The following is a 15,962-nucleotide window of genomic DNA, read 5'->3' on the forward strand; positions in this document are numbered from 1 at the left end:
CCCAAGGCTCTGTTAAGTACATTTTACTGCATTATATGTGAGAGTTCAGCTTTTTAGCAGACTTTTTCAGGACTTTTGCATGCTGAGTGGAAGGCCATCATTTGTTTTAACGATGAATAATTTTAGCTGCAAGGATTTTCTTGCTATTACCTTCTTTTTCCCATTTCTCAGGTTTTGGACGCAGTCCTCTTTAACTTACAAGCTCCTGCTTTGAATACAAAACCTGAAGCAACGCCAGTGTCTCTGGAAGAATGCGGATCACCAGACAAAACACATAACAGAGCATTGTGAGGCAAGGAGTCAAGAGAAAGGGAGATGGGGAATGATTTGAATACAAATTGTTGAATCGAAAACGCTTGCCACTGAGGTATTTTTCATAGAAAGAAATGTGTAGACCAAATGCAAGTTCAGATGACCACTGAACAAGACAACTACAATTTCCAAGGAGATTTAACATGAGTGTAGACATGTTAGAATTGTTATAATGTTATAATTATAGAACAGAGATAAATATTGCTTGGTGTATAGACAGCACAGATAACTAATTAGCTGGACATCCAGATATAAAGCAATTACTGTGCCTACCTAAGTACTTTGGTAGAATATTATCACTAACAACCTCAATGATACATCAAACTACAAAGACAAGATTTACGCAATAAAATGTTTTATTAACAGATACATTGAAAACCGTATAAAACACTTGAATTTGTACATGAGATAGAATAAAGTAAAATATGGAGTGCAAAATGTGTTAGAACATTCATAAAAACAGTACCTATACAGTTTTTACTGGATATATCTTACAGCTACAGATGACCCCTTTGTCATGAATATAATTGATGTAAGAATCTTAAAAATGACCAAATGAAATTTACTTTTTAAATTCTCTCTGAACACTTTACATGCTTTACATGTATAATTTTTATACAATTATAACGTGTGTCACATACTGTATTCTCATATTGTTTTTAATTAAGGTTCACGTTCAAAGCCATCTGTCTGTATTGTTCTCACATACAAAAGAAACTCGTCAGTTCTAGAATGCTAGACCCCAGATTCAGAGCAGAAGTCATTTATCAAACAGCTGACCTCAATGCAGAAGAAAACAAACGCAGACATCAATAACAGTCGTAATTTAACGTAATTTACACATGTAATGTGATTTTCTGGATTGCCGTCCTGCCCAGAACATAATCCTGCCCCATGTTTTCAGGATTGTCTCCAGGGTACCCCAACTCTTGGCTTTCTGCGCATGGATTGATGTCAATCCTTTTGTAAAACACAGTTCCCTGATCTTAAAGTTATAATGATTCTAAAGACCAGTGGAAATGCCATATGAGAAGCAAAAGTGCAAGACATAGGAAATACATCTATTTTTATCATTTTGAATATTTTACAAATACGGACCAGTTGGGGGTTTTGGCATGTATGACCCAACATATTGTCTGTTTGGTCCATATTGTCTGTACTGTACATTTGGTCCATATGGGTGGTTGGTTACAATAGATCCTGTTTGTGAATACCTGGCACTGTAGGGTTGATACCGGTACCTGTCGTCTTGGGGTGGACAGGTGGTACAAAGCACAGACCCTCCAATTAACAGAAGACCCGAAGTTCCCCATCCAATGTAAATTGCAGCGCCAAGTTCCCGTTTCCCAGAACTGATAAGCAGAGGATTATAGAAGTCACTGATGATAGTGGCGGCAGTCCAGGAGACTGGGATCAGACAGAGAACCCCAGAAATTATACAGATGACTCCCCCGGTAATGACAAGCTTTGCTTTTGATGATTCGTTTTCCATGTGTCCAGTGAATTTTGCTCCTAGGAGGGCAACGAAGATGCCGAGGGCACCCACTACAATAGAGATAACAATCAGGGCTCGGGCTGCCTGGAGGTCCTGGGAGAGGACCAGCAGAGAGTCTTGGATCTTGCACTGCATCTGCCCCGTGCTCTGCATCACACAGTTCATCCACAGGCCATCCCAGATGATCTGAGCCGTCACGATGTTAGCTTGGATAAAAGATGTCACTCTCCACATAGGAATAGCACAGACTATGATCACTCCCAGAAATCCAACAATGCACAGAACTAGGCCCACGATCTGCCTCGCGATGAGCCCCATTGAAATGTTCTTTCTCCTTCTCCAGCACCGCGAGCTGCTGGTGTCTACCTAACAAAGCGCCTTCAGTATTTTCAACTTCTAATTATATGCTTTTACAAAGGGAGGGGTTTGCTCTCGCCCTGTTGTAGAGCAACAGGATTCCAGACCAACAAGATTCTTTCTGTTCTCAGTGCTGTGTGAGGGAGAGGGGAATGTAGTCGGGGCAGTGGAGATGGGTCAACTACACACCTGGGTGTTCAAAGTCTTGCAGGAAAAGTGAGCTGACTGGTGATAACATGACTGCCTGGGTTGTTTTATTGCAAGACCTGTATTGCCACACAGACTGGCTTTGCAGCGAAATCAGAATGGCCACAGATTCCAAAGTAGCCATCAGAAAAGATTGCATTAGTCTAATGGAGTACATTGTACTGGTGTTTGTTGGTGCATGTTGGTGCACAGACATAAGACTTTTTTTCTGATCGTAATTCCAATACAATGTTGTTCTGGACAAAATAATGTAACGTGCAATGTGTCTGGACATTAAAGCTTTAAGATAAAAACAGCAAAGTAGTAAATGAAATTTATTTTCATTTTTAAATGAAATTTAATTTAAAACAACACTTGGAATGCACACAAGTCACGCTAATAATTACAGCACACTGGAGAGCAGGGTAAGGTACCACTGCGTTTAGTCCTCATGTTTTGAACGAAAAATAAACATGCATGAGGCAGAGGTGTTATCTGAGAAAACTGAACTTCAAAAGATAGTTGTGGGTGAATGTAGGCCAACAGGGACAAAGCAATCTGAGTGAGAATGTACTATTAATAACATTGAACAGATTGCTGCCATTTTCTCTCACTGTGAAGCACAATACATCTAGCTTTGAAAACATTAAAAGCATGCATAAAAGTCTGTTGATGCACAAGGTACATCTACTGACACAAACTAGTAATCTTCAACAGAATCAAATGACGGCATGCATTAAGATTAATTCAGCAGTTAATAGTAGGGACAACCCTACAGTGAAATCAAGAGTGTGAGTTTGCTCCCCTCTGCCACTTCATCCCTGCTTCTCTAGAGCCATTTGAAGCACAGCTAAAGATTGAGAACATGCAGTAAATCTATTTGTAACTATAGACGAGTCTAGCGTCAGTTCCCTACTGTAGAGCACCTGTGGGCTAAAGCTTTCTTTGCAAACCAGAGATTAGCTCCCCAGTGATAATGAAAACCAATAAAAGACGTTATAGAAAAAAAAAAACATAGGTCCACATCTTACTGGGTAACACTAGCTCTTAGCAGAAGAAATCCCGACTGATTATAGTACGAAGTGTTGGCAAAAGGGAAAACATTCCAATACTCTTAGAGATAACGTAACCAAGAACCTCGTGGAAATGTTTCGCCGCTCCGAGCCCTTTTTAACAAATCGTGGGACTATCGATGGAAAAAGTATAATTGTTTTATTCAAATCCGTCTAAATGCAGACATTACCTCCACCTAGTTCAGCGTCGAGCTGCAATTTGAAAAGAGTAACGAGCAAGGACGTTCAAGGGCGATAACCAAAATATATTGAGGAAGTGAGCGGAAAGCCCTTGTAACAGTGATCCCCGCAGTCCACAGAAATCGATGTGGGAGTAAGCGTTTATAGCAAACCGTTAAAGTTTGGAACCGGAGGAAACTAAACAAGGTAAAGAGCGACTGTCAGAACAGGGCGGTGCCAGCATACTCCACACGCTCTTAATGAATATTACAAGGACCAAACACCTTAAGTTAAAGGCACTCTAGAATAAAGTACTGCCGTTGTAGAAGGATGGTGAATACACTGCAGGCTGGTATGCCTAGCTACCCTTCCCCCCCCCCAACCAGTTTTAAAGCATCTGAGAACACGCAACCAGTGAGGTGATATGTTAAAAGCACGGCAACAATCGATCATTGAGGGTACTCCCGCTTTTACATATATCTAACCGGTAAAGTAAGAACCCCCCACCGGCTACTTGGAGAGTAGAAAGAAAAAGTAGAGAAGAGTCCCCCCTGCACAGTGAGGTCTAAACCTCGATGCTCAAGTTTAGATAACGTTAAGTGGAAGTAGAGGAAATAAGTCAATTCATTAAAATTGAATTTTATTGCATTTCTCAACCTTGACTAAAAGCTAGTTTAAAACACTTTACAAAACTCCAAGAAAGTCCAGCACAATAAAAAAAAAGGGCACAGCAGGAACGTCCACCTGAATTTGGGGTCAGTCTGCAAACCAGCGGGGAGATGGAAACCGGGGCCTCTGCGGCACGCCTGCCGGATACCAAGTCTATAGGGGGGGGGCAGGATTCCGTCTATTTATTCAATTTTCCCCCTCGTGGCTTTACACATAAGCCCCTCCAGTAGCGTTGGACCTTGCTGCAGAATATTTGGCGATGTACTGACGGTCCTTCTTCGGGGGACAGTGGCAGCACAGCAGTCCTCCTCCGACGAGAAGGAGCCCCGCGGCTCCCCAGCCAATGTAGAGGGAAGCGCCAAGCTCCCTCCTCTGGGCATCGGTCACCAGAGGGTTGTAGAAGTCTCTGATGATAGTGTTGGCGGACCAGCAGACGGGGATCAAGCAGAGAAGCCCCGAAACGATGAAGAACAGCCCGGATGCGATGCCGATCTTGGCTTTGGTCGATTCCTCCTCCACGCAGTTGGTGCACTTGCCCCCGGCCACCGACAGCAGGATGCCGAAGATCGCCACCAGCACGGAGATGACGACCAGGGCTCGGGCTGCCTGGAGGTCTGTGGGGAGAGCCAGCATGGAGTCGTAGACCTTGCACTGCATCTGCCCGGTGCTCTGCACCACGCAGTCCATCCACAGCCCTTGCCAGATGATCTGGGCCGTCACAATGTTGCTGCCGATGAAAGCCGTCACCTTCCACATGGGGAGAGCGCAGATGATGATGTCTCCAAGCCACCCGATCACCGCCAGCGAAACTCCCAAAATCTGCAGCCCCACAGACACCATTATAAAAGTGGTTTTTACCCTCCCTGACTCCTTAACAATTACTAATAAGTCTTCCTCAAAAGTGCCCACAACAGCAAGCGCCTCTGCTGTGGTTTATATACCCCCTGAAGGGGCGTGGTTGTTAATCATTTAAAATTAGAAACGTCCGGTGAAGTTAAGTGTTTGGGGCCACCACCTGCAGTTTTCTTTTGTTCTGTGAATATTAGGATTAGGACAAAATGGTTGTGGCCGCCCTGCCCTTGATAAATTAAAATCAATTTGCCTTTTGAAAATCAGCATCACACCCGTCAGTGGTTTAATCGCCCTACAAACATTTCAAATTTTTATTTCTACTTTTTAGTGCTATTGTCCTCCCAGTGATCGGAAACAAGCTTTCATTTCTTTATATTGAAACATTCATGCATGACTCTATCCACTTGTCTTTTAATACATAATTATAGAGCCCGTATCATTGATGTTTACATGAAGTAATTCATTTCAAAAAGTTCAATAATCTAATTTAAATAATTTTAATATGGTTATGTTTGTATTTATGTGAGTGTATATGGTTCGTTTGCAAATTAGAGGAGGACACTCGGACCACGATTAGTTCGATTGTTAGCAGCTAATTGATCCCACGACCTCATCTTGCAGTTTCTTAAAAGACTGAATGGTATTGGTTTCATTAACAAGAATGGGCACCGTGTATCCAGACTCACTTTCCACAGCACTTTGTGTAGAGACGCGTCCCGCTGTTCTCATTTTTAACCGCAGATCTCTAGTTTCATTGTGTCCTCTGATGAGTGCTTGATGATTGATTTTGATGACATTCATACGGTTAATGTTGTCCAATTAGAAAAATAGCATTTGTGCGACTGAATATACCTATATGCTATGAACTACTATTCAAACTCGATTAAAGACAGATGTAAATTGCGGCAATTCATATTTTTTTCAGATCATGTAAACTTCACAACGCTGAGAGACAGAACCGTCTTTATAGATGTTTACATACCATTTATACATACATTTATACATACCAGTATAAATGAGCAAAGACAACTATTTCGCCCGTATAAGAACAAATTCATAATATTGGGCATTAATTGATAGCGACTGCTTGTTTTTGAAATAATCCGTCACTGTGAATTGTGCTCCTTCCAAGATTAAAAATAATATAATAATAACGCCTAACAGTTGTATACAGTAAATTAGTGTCAAGTTGCTTTTTTACACAAATTCTCCTAAATAAATACAGTAATCATCTCTATCAACACGTGGAAGTATAAACGTAAGATAGAAACGAATTATCCATCCATATAATAAATAATCTAGCACTTTAAAACTTAATTTCTCAAAGCGCATTCCTATACATATTGCATAAGAAATCATTTAATTAACAGGCAGCCCCCAATTTATATACCGTATTAGATTTATGAAGTATGAATTGTACCAAAGTTAAAACAATCCTACTTTCATTTAGTTTTGACTAATGATTATTCGTTGGTTAATGAGTTGCGACGGGTTTCTTTTTCATTGTATCAGTTAAATCATATTCTAATGTAGTTTTTGAGTATCCACGGAGTGATTCCTTTAAAATCCAAAGTAACTTAATCCCGTTATTTTTGTACAGGTAGCGCTGTGACTAAATTCTAAACACCCCCGGGCATCAATTACTTTCACCATTTGCTCATGTTTAAAACGCAATACATTTCAGTTTATGATTAATTCTGTGTGGAATTTCGCAGAAATTACATTGAATGTAAAAATGTTAATATTCTGACTTTGATTTTAATGGGCATCTATAAATTAATGCTTTAATGCCCAGACAGGGCGCAAGTAAAACACTCAGGAAAGGCATTTTGTCCTTCTGGCAAACGGATTACGGAATTGGAGTAAATAATTTGGGTTAAAAGTCTTTATTACTATACTTTTTAGAAGTACAAGAAAAATAATGGGATCTTCTAAAAGGGTTCGTCTTTCTCTATATATAATGTGGTTGACTATACCTCACTTTTTACTATAATTAAGGAAATAATCAGCAATTTACAAAAAATGAAGCACAGTACATTTTACAAATACGTTTTGATATTTGAACATTTCTTTCTACAGTGGAAAACTTTGAAACTATAGTTGAACCGTTTACTGCGTCACCCCAAAATCATCAAGGCAGACTGAGATGGACATCGAAAAGTAATAGACTTTATTACAAAACCCTAACTAACGCTTTATTACAAAATGTTTCTTTTACTTACATAGAGACTTTAGTAACAATCTCAGCTACAGCTGTAAATACAATTCGGTAGTTGAAGGCGGAAAGTTCGAACAAAAGACAATGAGGCTCAAGTAAAAAAAATATATATATAAACGTCTATTAAAGCTGCTTCAGACATATTCCCTTCCCACAGCGGTAGACCTTGTAGCAGAATAGGCAGCGGTGTACGGGCGGTCGCCTTTGGGACACTGAGAGCACAGCAGTCCTCCTCCGAGGATGAGGAGCCCCCCGGCTCCCCAGCCAATGTAGAGGGAAGCGCCAAGCTCCCTCCTCTGGGCATTGGTGATCAGAGGGTTGTAGAAGTCTCTGATGATAGTGTTGGCGGACCAGCAGACGGGGATCAAGCAGAGAATCCCCGAAACGATGAAGAACAGCCCGGATGCGATGCAGATCTTGGCTTTGGTCGATTCCTCCTCCACGCAGTTGGTGCACTTGCCCCCGACCACCGACAGCAGGATGCCGAAGATCGCCACCAGCACGGAGATGACGACCAGGGCTCGGGCTGCCTGCAGATCCTGGGGGAGAGCCAGCATGGAGTCGTAGACCTTGCACTGCATCTGCCCGGTGCTCTGCACCACACAGCTCATCCACAGCCCTTCCCAGATGATCTGGGCCGTCACGATGTTGTTGCCGATGAAAGCCGTCACCTTCCACATGGGGAGAGCGCAGATGATGATGTCTCCAAGCCACCCGATCACCGCCAGCGAAACTCCCAAAATCTGAAGCCCCACAGACGCCATCAAGATATGCGATTCCTCGGGCTTTGTTTCCTGTGCGCTAAGAAACCCCTAATTTCCTCCGAAAGCGGTTTCTCAGAAGTGATTTGTTTTCAAATATAAAGGGTACCCCCTCAAAGGGCGGAGTTTGGACCCTATTACGTCCGGTGATAATTAACTCATTCAGCTGAATAGTCCATCTTGGTTTCGGTTCTTTTGTTCAGCAGACAATACAACTGGGAAAGGGACCACTGTGTGAAACTGAGAGGCCAATATTATCTAAGGAACAGGTAAAGGTTTGTTCCATGCTAAAAGGAAAAAAGGAGACACAATGTTTCGGCTATGGAGCGTTCTTCAGGTGCCAATATCATCTTCATCCATTCACATTCAAACCCTTGTGCGCTGAATTTGTGCTTAAAACACCTTAGGTCCCAGTTTTTGATTATTAATTTTTCACTGCTGAAACGATTCCTTAAAAAGGCAGTAAATATGCTTTCTAAAATGTTAACTATTACTACAACTCAGCTCCAATTACTTCTTAAAAAGTTCAATTTGCGTTACAATGATTTTTTGTTGGTGAAGGCTCATACACCATTTTTTAAACCCTACGTTTCCCCTTTCTTCTGCCTATTTGTTATGTGTGTGTTATGGATATGTAGCTTTACTTATATGTGTTTTTAAAGTAATGAGTACTTATTTTCTTATTATAGGTAAACGGGATACTTTGTCCATCAGTAATATTCTAGTATACGTGGATTCTCTGGGAGACATTCTTTCTCATGTGTTGTGCTATTAATTAATTTTTAGATACTTTATAGCTAACTCAGACAGCTGACAGCAAAAACATAGCTCTTCTTACATTCGTGTAAATCATAAACCTACTTTCCCCACGAAATATCTCCGTGCACCTCCCCCAAGAAGGACACGACGATGAGAAAAACTAACAACAGCAGGGAAATAATTACAGGAGTTCACACCGGGTTGCCCAGGTTTCTGCGCAGAAACTGCTGCGCACTGGACGCTGTGTAGATTTCCAACACTTAAATTACAAAACGGATCCTACCACAGAAATTGTGACATAATGTCTACTCAAGTCTTTCTGGTGATTTTGTTAACCTCCTGTACTCTCGTTGTACTGTTCAAAGGTCACAACAAATAGGAGAGGTTATCAAAGCTAGCTGGAGCACTTTCCTATAGAGAGAAAACGTGAAAACACTACACCATAGTCTCTTTCAATTGAAATCAGCCTGAGCATCCAATGCAACGTCAGCTTTTAAAACGTTTAAAAGTAGTTATATGCGACATCTTAAATTACACAGGCTAAACTAGCTAAAAACTAGGTAACATTTGAAGCACACATTCAGTGTTTAAATCAGATTGCGTACCACCTCAATACAGGCTAAATGTCAGTGTCATATTCTTTGACAAGACCTTTCTGACGTCATTTTTGCTGAAACCGTCGGCAACAAGAGGAACTAAGTATTTCAGGAGTTTCAAGAGGAAAGCAGTTCAACGTACACCTCAAGGAATTAAGATGCTTAAATCCAATTGTGATGTTTCCATAATTCATCAAATATATTAGGATTAAAACGTTTTTATATCACTATAATAATACACAATGTATTTTAAAAAGGATAATTTTAACAGTGTGTGAATTGTGTGAAAATAAAAAGAGATCACTTAAAATCCATGTTAGATCCAGTAGCGCTCTTGAGTGAAAAATGGAGGTTGGAAATGCCCTGCAATGTCTTGTCGAAACAGAATAATTTAAATAAGTCATATTCACTGTCAAAACCTTCAAAATAAGATAAACGTCCTCAAACAAAGCAGAGAACCTGTTAGACAAATGACAGGTGTAAACAGAACAATGCGTGGTTTTCTTTTCAAGGCTGTTGTTCACGCGTTGCAATTTTGTCCAGTAAACACAAAGATAACCGGTTTTACAACCAGCACCGAGAGATGCACTTTCCAATGCCATTTTAGAAGGTTCCGCTCTTTGACCTTGGATGTTCAAACAAAGCTAAATTAAAATAATATGTTTAAAAATAGAGCGGTGCTAAATAAACCAGCAATATATGTCGAATTTTCTTTCTTTAAGGAGACAATTGATAACCTTACGTAAACTGTTTACTTTAAAACTGAGGATTCGATGTTACCCTCCAGTAAGGATGAAAACAATTAAGTTTCCAGCCTTGCGGGCTATTGAGTTCACATAATGCATTTATTTCCCTGAAAGCAACCAGCTTTCCATCCTTTCAAGGCAACCACGTTTCCCTGTAAGTCCACAAAGAAAAGGCAGTGCGATAAGAAAAAGTCATTCCGATTTTTTATTGCAAGATTTTAAGCTGTAGTTTTCCAAATAATTAAATGTTTCCTTAAAACCAAACCCATCAAGTAAAATAAATGGAATGAAATACACAAATGAAGGAGCAACATTACTTGAACTTGCAAAAACCAACTTTACTAGAATAAAGCAGGTGTCCTCAAAACGATCCATTCAATAATATCGCAATAGAAGAGTTGATTTCTTTCAACAATACATATGCTTTGCCTGCTCAGCTATAAGATTTAAAAAGAGACAACTTATGAAAAGGGCACAAAGGTCCCAAAAATATCAGTTTCAGCTACGTGGCATAAGGGATCTGGAAAAGATAGAAATAGCTCTATTCAACGCTTCAAAGTCCTTACACATAGTTCTTAGATGTGGCAGTAGACTGCACTGGGGTGAAGCGACCCCGGTAATTTTGATTTTCTTTGGGAGGACAGTTCCAGCAGAGCAGACCTCCTCCAAGAAGCAGAAGAGCTGCGGCTCCCCAGCCGATGTACAGTGAGGCTCCGAGCTCCCTTCTCTGAGCTTCAGTGAGCAGAGGGTTGTAAAAGTCTCTGATGATGGTGTTGGCGGACCAGCAGACAGGGATCAGACAGAGCACCCCCGCGATGATGAAGATAACACCGGAGAGGATGCAAACTTTGGCTTTAGTTGCCTCATCTTCTATGCAGTTGGTGCACTTGCCTCCAGCAACAGATAGCAATACTCCCACGATGCCCACCACAATAGAAATCACAATCATGGCCCGAGCTGCTTGGAGATCCTGGGGAAGAATAAGCATTGAGTCGTAGACCTTGCACTGCATCTGCCCGGTGCTCTGCACCACACAGTTCATCCACAGCCCTTCCCAGATGATCTGGGCCGTCACGATGTTGGCGCCGATGAAAGCCGTCACCCTCCACATGGGTAAAGCACAAACAATTATGACCCCAAGCCATCCAATCATGGACAGAGTAATTCCCAAAATTTGGATTCCTACCGATGCCATCACAAGACTTGTTTCTCCTTGGCTGAATGCAAAAGACCTTTTGGATGTATTTGTCCTGGTGAGCACTTTCCAAGTGTTCGGTAAAACGATATGACCGCGTATTTATACACTTTTTGAATGGGTGGGGTTGTAGTTCATGCAAACAAAGAACAGTAGTAATTCGAGATCGTATGGCTCTTTTTGTTTTGTTTCCCAGCACAGTGAAACAGGTGACCTCAAACAGCGCGGATGTACTCTGACGATTCTCTCCCAAATGGAATGGTTTTAAGAAGAATAAAAGTTATGCAGGTTTGGGCCTCTCACCATGTCTTAGATGTGATATGAATTTAGTTTTACCACCAGAGGGTCAAAGTTTTCAATTTGAATGTTTCAACCAGTCTGAAATGTATACTTAATTACAAATTTCTTTTTAAGGCACTTTGCTGTGAGATATTCTGACCCTAACTTTAGCTTTACCCTTACGTAAGTAAATCAGTAATATATTAGTTTAAGTAGTTCAGGTGGGTAGCTGCGTCAGCATGCGTAGGCTGCAAAGGAACAAGTAATAGGTTTATTCCATGCTGAAAAAAAATAAGAAAGAGAACACAACGTTTCGGCCGTGGAGCCTTCTTCAGGTGTGTGAAGAAGGCCCCACACCTGAAGAAGGCTCCACGGGCGAAACGTTGTGTTCTCTTTCTTATTTTTTTTCAGCATGGAATAAACCTATTACTTGTAACTTTATTAGTTTAATGCAATTTGATTCATGTTTATGAGGTGAACTAAGAAAGATCTGAAAAATATGCTCTAATTCCCTGCTTTGCTGACAATTAATTACTGCCTCACATGCCTTACATTTATAGATCTCTTTTCTTCCTGAAGGATCCTGAGGTGCTTTACATAGAGGGTGGCTGCTATTATCTCCAACTGAGCTGCAGCACAGACCTGATTGACAGGTTTCAGCCATTATGCTCCAGCAACCTCAACTGCTGATCCAACAGATCAGACAGAGAAGAGAGGAACTGCTCCACCACGTGAACTAAAATATTGCAAATATCCCATGTTTAAAACATTTTTTTAATGTTTTATTTCAAATTATAATTGAATTGCAGTGCTTTAGTAGTCTAAAGATTAATTAAAACATAAAATCAATTAATAATTCTAGATTTGCCATTAAAATCACTTGGTGTAAAATTATCATTTTAAAGGCGAAGATGCTCAAATCTATGTCCATATTAAACCTGACACTGAAGAGGCTGTCTCTGCACTAACTGCATCTCTGACATGAAAACATTGATGACTCAAAAATTCCTTGATTTAAACTGCGACAAGACTGAAGTCTTTACAGCACCTCCCATCAAGTATGTTAAGCCAATGCAGTAACCCCATCTGTGGATGGTACTGTACTTGAATTTCAATCTCAGCTAAAGAACGTGTAGGTGATATTTGATCCAGGGTTGATGATTTAGCCACATGTGCAAAATAATGGAGTTTATTTAACTAAAGTTCGGGAGGGATGACAACAACCACGCTCAATCATATAATAAATACCAAATGCGATATCTCTCTCCCTCTCGTGCGACTTTTGCATCCCACTTCCACCCCAACTCCACCTCTGCAGCTGCCCCTTGGTTACCTTGCAGGGGGGGGTCCTGGCCTCCTTGTCCTACGGCCAGGAGGTCGGCCCTCAGCCCAGCGGGTTAAGCCAAAGATTCACTCCACAATAGTTCGTTACGCTTCGATTTTGGGACGTTGCCATTCCTCGTGAATTTCAAATATCTCATTCTTCCACCTCAGAAATATCATCAGAACACATCCTATGTTGTCGCTAATTGTTGCTGAAAAGCTGATCAACCCTTATGTCTTCTCTCAAATTGATTACTGTAACATTTCAGAGAGTCACCTTCCCTGAGCCCTTTCAAATCTAGACTCAAAGCCTTCTTCTTCAGGGCTTTTATTTAACCCTTTAAACCCTTAGTGTAGTTATGTATTTCTGCTGTCTCCTCTCATTGTGTGCCTTTTTTTTCTTACTGTTAAGTGCTTTCTAAAGGTACTTGTAAAGGCACTATATGAAATAAAGTTTACTATTACTTTTTAATAATTACAATAATAATTATAATAAATCTGAATTCAGCTCTGAGGAGGTAGGCTGGCATAATAAACAACACTGCACTAGACTTCTGGAATGTGCATATTTACTATCATGACAACAATGAACCAGGTCTTCAGTTCCGCAAGAGGAATTCCAACATGTTACGGCAACACTGTCTAGACAAGCACTGACAAGCCCAACTGACAAACCATCTAAAAAAAGATTCAGCATGGGACAGGAGTTTAGCTATTCAGGAATGATTGCCTACATTATATTATAGTTCAGGTGGGTAGCTGCGTCAGCATGCGTAGGCTGCACAGGAACAAGTAATAGGTTTAATCCATGCTGAAAAAAAGAAGAAAGAAAACACAACGTTTCGGCCATGGAGCCTTCTTCAGGTGTGATACGTTATAATACATTATATTATGCTAGACCTCACATATAACTGAACATCATGTGTTACCTGGTTATCTAAAAATATTTATGACCTTTATATTTAAAAATGTATATGGGATAAAAGCACCCGAAATCTGTTGTGGCTAGTTTGCTTTTGTTATTGAGTGGACGGCATCTAGAAGGCATCTATTTTCACAAAACATATGGCAAACCCAAATTTTACAAATGGGAGGGGCCAGGGTGAAATAAAAAAAAATCTTCCCATTGCAAAGTTCCTGAGTGGGGACTGAGCCACACCCAGGTATTTTCAACTTTCCTAGGAAACCTTCTTAGGAGGTCCACAGCAATACCTGCAAGACTCTTGGTCTGGAAGGGTTTGTTTAACAATTACCAAATAAATCAAATACTGTTTTTATATTCTCCTGTCTATACATTATTTTACTATGAATGTTAAACATTTAATACAGAAGGGTATGTGTTCTCATTTTTCCTCTTTATGTATTTGTGCAGTTAAAAAGGAGAAGAAAACTAAGCCCAACTGTCTTTCATCAAAGACATTTTGTTTATTTTCTGTATGTGGGTGTAAATTCCAGTATTTATCCTTAGGATTTTAATATTGCCTTTTGTACTAATATATTTCAATGTTGAAATAATGTGACACCATAGAAGCACAGATATAAAGTACAAAACAATTTATTTACAATGTGTATTGTATCATGTCACATGTTAGATATTCAAATAACAAATTATAGTGTAATTATTAGCAGTATGTGTACATAAAACATATTTCCACATTAGTCAAGGCTTTTCAAGCAAGCCAAGACAATGACATATACAGACTTGAAAATGCTTAACAAATTATAAAAGCTTCCAATCAATAGATGTTCACAATAGTTCACAATTTTTTTTTTCTCCACAGAATCCAATAGGACACTTTTAGCAAAACATGAAGGTTTTGTCTCCCTTTACAAACATATTCACTCCAACATTATAAACCGTTGCATACATGTACAACAAAATTTAACAAAAAGTTTAAAAACAAAATTCTCTAGCAATCTTTCAGTAGCACTTTTGTTCCATCCACAGAAAATCTATATTCGTCTGTTTGTCCAGACAGAGTTGCAAAGTGAACACACGACCGTTAACACTTACAGTATGTAAACCTTTCTTCAGTATGTGAACAGGTCTACTGTGCCAGTTTCAAACAGCGGGAACATAGCAAAAGTCCAAAACGAAGTCCTTTAACTCTTTTCATATCCTGATTCTCCTTTAAACATAGTCCTTAGTTGTTGAGGCAGGGTTTCTTGCAGCAGAATATTTTGCAGAGTAGGATGGATCTTTTGGTGGACAGTGGCAGCAAAGCAGAGCTCCCCCAATGATCAGCAGGGCAGAAGCTCCCCAGCCGATGTACAGGGACGCACCAATCTCCCTCTTCTGTGCCTCGTTCACCAAGGGGTTGTAAAAATCTTGGACGATTCTGTTGGCGGTCCAACAGGCAGGAATCAGGCAGAGGAGTCCAGAAACAATGAAGATCACACCTGCGGCGATGCCGATCTTGGCTTTGGTCGACTCATCTTCCACGCAGTTGGTGCACTTGCCGCCGGCCATGGACAGCAGGATGCCCATGACGCCCACGATGATAGATATCACCATGAGGGCTCGTGCAGATTGGAGGGCTTGGTCGAGAGCCAGCATGGAGTCGTAGACCTTGCACTGCATCTGCCCGGTGCTCTGCACCACGCAGTTCATCCATATGCCTTCCCAGTTGATCTGAGCCGTCACGATGTTATTGCCGATGAACGCTGTCACCCTCCACATGGGGAGAGCGCAGGCAATGATAGCCCCGATCCATCCGATAATGGCAAGAGCAATCCCCAAAAGCTGTAGCCCAGCAGCTGCCATCTGAAGTCTTTCTTTTTCTTCTCTTGGTTCAGGTGAAGCTGTACTTAGAAATCAAGAGGAATGTTTCCTCTGAAACTCTCCCTCCAAAATGTTCTCTGAAATGGTGAGAGCAAGCAATTATATGGATTCTCAGATGGGAGTGTCTGTGTTATGCGGTGATAGTAGAGGGAAGAGAACTTTCAAAGCAGGCTTCTGAGTCACCCAAACCATTTGACTAT

General features: G+C 40.7%; 6 protein-coding genes across 6 annotated transcripts in view; all 6 read right to left on the reverse strand.

Annotated features, from left to right (window-relative positions):
• The window catches only part of LOC148643504 (claudin-4-like), a 29,066-nt gene that overhangs the window by 9,552 nt on the left and 3,552 nt on the right, over nt 1-15,962 (reverse strand). The gene's annotated exons all lie outside the window — the stretch shown is intronic.
• On the reverse strand, nt 651-2,435 carry LOC148643507 (claudin-4-like). Its single transcript, XM_088615858.1, has one exon. The coding sequence runs from the start codon at nt 2,123-2,125 to the stop codon at nt 1,397-1,399; it is 729 nt and encodes a 242-aa protein (XP_088471984.1). The 5' UTR covers nt 2,126-2,435; the 3' UTR covers nt 651-1,396.
• On the reverse strand, nt 4,206-5,175 carry LOC148643508 (claudin-like protein ZF-A89). Its single transcript, XM_088615867.1, has one exon. The coding sequence runs from the start codon at nt 5,089-5,091 to the stop codon at nt 4,459-4,461; it is 633 nt and encodes a 210-aa protein (XP_088471993.1). The 5' UTR covers nt 5,092-5,175; the 3' UTR covers nt 4,206-4,458.
• On the reverse strand, nt 7,253-10,238 carry LOC148643509 (claudin-like protein ZF-A89). The gene has a single exon (XM_088615868.1). The coding sequence runs from the start codon at nt 8,083-8,085 to the stop codon at nt 7,456-7,458; it is 630 nt and encodes a 209-aa protein (XP_088471994.1). The 5' UTR covers nt 8,086-10,238; the 3' UTR covers nt 7,253-7,455.
• On the reverse strand, nt 10,371-11,466 carry LOC148643510 (claudin-4-like). The gene has a single exon (XM_088615866.1). It carries the CDS (start codon nt 11,376-11,378, stop codon nt 10,746-10,748), a length of 633 nt encoding a protein of 210 aa, XP_088471992.1. The 5' UTR covers nt 11,379-11,466; the 3' UTR covers nt 10,371-10,745.
• LOC148643511 (claudin-4-like) lies at nt 14,520-15,883 on the reverse strand. The gene has a single exon (XM_088615863.1). The coding sequence runs from the start codon at nt 15,742-15,744 to the stop codon at nt 15,112-15,114; it is 633 nt and encodes a 210-aa protein (XP_088471989.1). The 5' UTR covers nt 15,745-15,883; the 3' UTR covers nt 14,520-15,111.

The sequence above is a fragment of the Lepisosteus platostomus genome, chromosome 22 (assembly GCF_059453375.1).
Source record: "Lepisosteus platostomus isolate fLepPlt1 chromosome 22, fLepPlt1.hap1, whole genome shotgun sequence".
Taxonomy (NCBI): Eukaryota; Metazoa; Chordata; class Actinopteri; order Semionotiformes; family Lepisosteidae; genus Lepisosteus; species Lepisosteus platostomus.

Coding starts and splice junctions, on each gene's coding strand:
- LOC148643507 (XM_088615858.1), bottom strand. CDS start 2,125: ATGGGGCTCATCGCGAGGCAGATCGTGGGCCTAGTTCTGTGCATTGTT.
- LOC148643508 (XM_088615867.1), bottom strand. CDS start 5,091: ATGGTGTCTGTGGGGCTGCAGATTTTGGGAGTTTCGCTGGCGGTGATC.
- LOC148643509 (XM_088615868.1), bottom strand. CDS start 8,085: ATGGCGTCTGTGGGGCTTCAGATTTTGGGAGTTTCGCTGGCGGTGATC.
- LOC148643510 (XM_088615866.1), bottom strand. CDS start 11,378: ATGGCATCGGTAGGAATCCAAATTTTGGGAATTACTCTGTCCATGATT.
- LOC148643511 (XM_088615863.1), bottom strand. CDS start 15,744: ATGGCAGCTGCTGGGCTACAGCTTTTGGGGATTGCTCTTGCCATTATC.